The sequence below is a fragment of the Microcebus murinus genome, chromosome 4, assembly GCF_040939455.1.
Source record: "Microcebus murinus isolate Inina chromosome 4, M.murinus_Inina_mat1.0, whole genome shotgun sequence".
In the NCBI taxonomy this organism is placed as follows: domain Eukaryota; kingdom Metazoa; phylum Chordata; class Mammalia; order Primates; family Cheirogaleidae; genus Microcebus; species Microcebus murinus.
Window position 1 is genome coordinate 55,143,204 of NC_134107.1, and position 3,092 is coordinate 55,146,295.

A 3,092-nucleotide genomic window follows, 5' to 3' on the forward strand; every position below is an offset into this window, starting at 1 on the left:
AACTTACCATTTCTTCCTATCCCTCCTGTTGTACTCCTCAGTCCTGATTGTCTGTGTCACCAGAGCAGGACATCTGCAGTCCCTTCCAAAGGACCCAAACCAAAGAAAACACTTTTGAGCCTTCACAAAGAGAAACAACAGCAAATACTTCAGCAAGAGAATGATGGATACTATGTCTTTCGAGTGAAACTCTCTTTGCGGCAGCAAGGTATTATTGCCCTTGGGTGAGGTCAAAGGCTGCTCTCCCTCTAATCCAAAATTTCCTACAGAATGAAAATAAAGAATCCTGAGATGAGGCCCTGTCCAGTTCTATGGAGTAGAGGGCTGGGCTTTTCTTGGGCCTACATAATGTAGTTGCTCCTCATAAACACTGAAGGAAGGAAGGGCTCAGTGAAGTATTTGTGCTTGTGGAGGCTCAATAATGTAGTGGCTGAAAACAGAGACTCTGGAGTCAGACCCCTGCTTCACAGTCCTGGCCTCACCACGTACTGGCTCTCTGATCTTGATCACACTACTCAGCTCTTCTTTATTTCCCTTTCATTATCTATAAAATTAGGATAAGGATATTAATTATTCTTTAATACTTTTAAAAGGAGTGAAATGAAATAATGAATATAAAGCCTTCAGCATAGTGCCTGGCACATGATACATTGTGCTCGATTAAACATCAGCAGTGATGATCATGGTGATTTAAACATTTGATTGGAACAAGTTTACTCCAGTGGAAACCCAAGCTCTACTACATCTACGGCACATACTTTCTATGTTGACATATTAATACTTCTCTCCTACATTTTAAGATACTCTGGATCACCTTGATCAGGATTCTTTACATGGCATCACCCAGCAACTACTCCACTGCTCCCGTCTCTGAATTCCTCCTCATCTGCTTCCCCAACTTCCAGAGTTGGCAGCACTGGCTGTCCCTGCCTCTCAGCCTCCTCTTCCTCCTGGCCATGGGGGCCAACGCCACCCTCCTGATCACCATCTGTATGGAGGCCGCTCTGCACCAGCCCATGTACTACCTGCTCAGCCTCCTCTCCCTGCTGGACATTGTGCTCTGCCTCACCGTCATCCCCAAGGTCCTGGCCATCTTCTGGTTTGACCTCAGACCCATCAGTTTCTCTGCCTGCTTCCTCCAGATGTACGTCATGAACAGTTTCCTGACCATGGAGTCCTGCACATTCATGGTCATGGCCTATGACCGCTATGTGGCCATCTGCCAGCCACTGAGATACCCATCCATCATCACTGACCAGTTTGTGGTTAAGGCTGCCATGTTTATTGTGGCCCGGAATGCCCTTGTTTCTCTTCCTGTTCCCATCCTTTCTGCCAGGCTCAGCTACTGTGCAGGCAACGTCATCAAGAACTGCATCTGCACCAACCTGTCTGTGTCCAAACTCTCTTGTGAAGACATCACCTTTAATCGGCTCTACCAGTTTGTGGCAGGATGGACACTGCTGGGCTCTGACCTCATCCTTATCGTTCTTTCCTACTCCTTTATCTTGAAAGTTGTGCTAAGGATCAAGGCTGAGGGTGCTGTGGCCAAGGCCCTGAACACATGTGGTTCCCACTTCATCCTCATCCTCTTCTTCAGCACAGTCCTGCTGGTTCTGGTCATCACTAACCTGGCCAGGAAGAGAATCCCTCCAGATGTCCCCATCCTGCTCAACATCCTGCACCACCTCATCCCTCCAGCTCTGAACCCCATTGTTTATGGTGTGAGAACCAAGGAGATCAAGCAGGGAATGCAGAAACTGCTGAGAAGGCTGTAAAAGGTAAAAAGGATTATACCCACCTTTGTAGTTGCTGATAAAATATAGGGACATAGGAAATTATTTTTATGTTGGGAAGAAAAATTTCCCTTTTGATCCTGCAATGAGTTCTGATTTTACTTTTTCCCAACATCTCAGGCAACAATGAAAACATTCATTTGTCCATCTGTGTTTCTTTTTGCTTCAAAGAAAACCTTCCTTTCTTCTATTTTGTGGTTACTTGGGAATTTTCCCAATCTAATCCATAACTGAGGGTTTTGCCAAGTCTTAGACAAATGGAACTGGATTAAAGTGGGAGCATTTTACTACTAAAGAAAAAGAACTTTATACAATGCCCTTAGGAAGGTCTACCTATGTCTGGATTTGCAAATGACACAGGTGCCTTTCCTGTTCCTGATTCAGCTTGGCAAAGCCCTCCCTGGCTTTTGTTCCATAAGGCATCACTTGGGCTGAAGTGCAGATGTTGACTCAAGAACTTTGGCTCTTGGGTTTGAGTGCTTTGCCCTGAGCACCCCAACTCTCTTCTGTGGCTCCTGTGACAGATGTGCCATCCACTGGCTCCTCAGATCCTCCTAGACAAGTAAAGGTTTTCAGTCTGTGCCAACCCTCTGGGTGCAGCATTTCCTATTCTTTCAATTCCTTTTTAAAATTTTTATTTGTATAAATCTATGGGATATTGCTATTTTCTTTTTCAATAAAACGTACCTTTGCTGAATGACGTATTAAAATTTAATATTTTTACAGTATTTAAAAATTTTTCATATTAATACATTGTAGCATTTTCTGTCACAGACCTTGTTCTGGCCCTTATATACTTTTGAACTTATCTCAAACTAACTTTGTTTTCTCTGCCATGGTATCCCAAATGAACCACTCACTATTTCCTGAAAATTTCCTGTACCCATTTTTCTGTCTCTTTTTAATCATTTGACACTTACCACATCAGCCTCCTTTTACTCATAGCATCATTTGCCAAAGCCCATCTTACCTGCTAGGTTTAATTTAAATGCCACCTTTTACAGATTTTCCTTCCCTATTTCTCTCCAATGGAATTATTTCTCTTGCATTTCGAGTAGCTGTATGTCTTTCTCTGACACTCATATGATTCTTTTAGGTTGAGATAGTATTTTATTCATCTTTTTGATTCTGCATGATTTTTTGAAGCTGTTCCTTATATAGAGAAATTTAAAATAAAAAATGTATTGAACAAGACAGAATATCTTAATGCATCTCTTATTTCTCCCTTACTTTGACAACTTCTTGGAAACAACAATCACATCTTACAGTATTATATATCCTTATAACACAGAGCCTTAT

General features: G+C 42.4%; 1 protein-coding gene across 1 annotated transcript; it reads left to right on the top strand.

The window, feature by feature from the left end:
• Nucleotides 1-818: 818 nt before the first annotated feature.
• LOC142860978 (olfactory receptor 56A4) lies at nucleotides 819-2,191 on the top strand. Its single transcript, XM_076001284.1, has one exon. The coding sequence runs from the start codon at nucleotides 834-836 to the stop codon at nucleotides 1,773-1,775; it is 942 nt and encodes a 313-aa protein (XP_075857399.1). The 5' UTR covers nucleotides 819-833; the 3' UTR covers nucleotides 1,776-2,191.
• Nucleotides 2,192-3,092: the final 901 nt, after the last annotated feature.

What these genes read in the sequence shown, in the direction of transcription:
- LOC142860978 (XM_076001284.1), top strand. Translation starts at nt 834, where the DNA reads ATGGCATCACCCAGCAACTACTCCACTGCTCCCGTCTCTGAATTCCTC.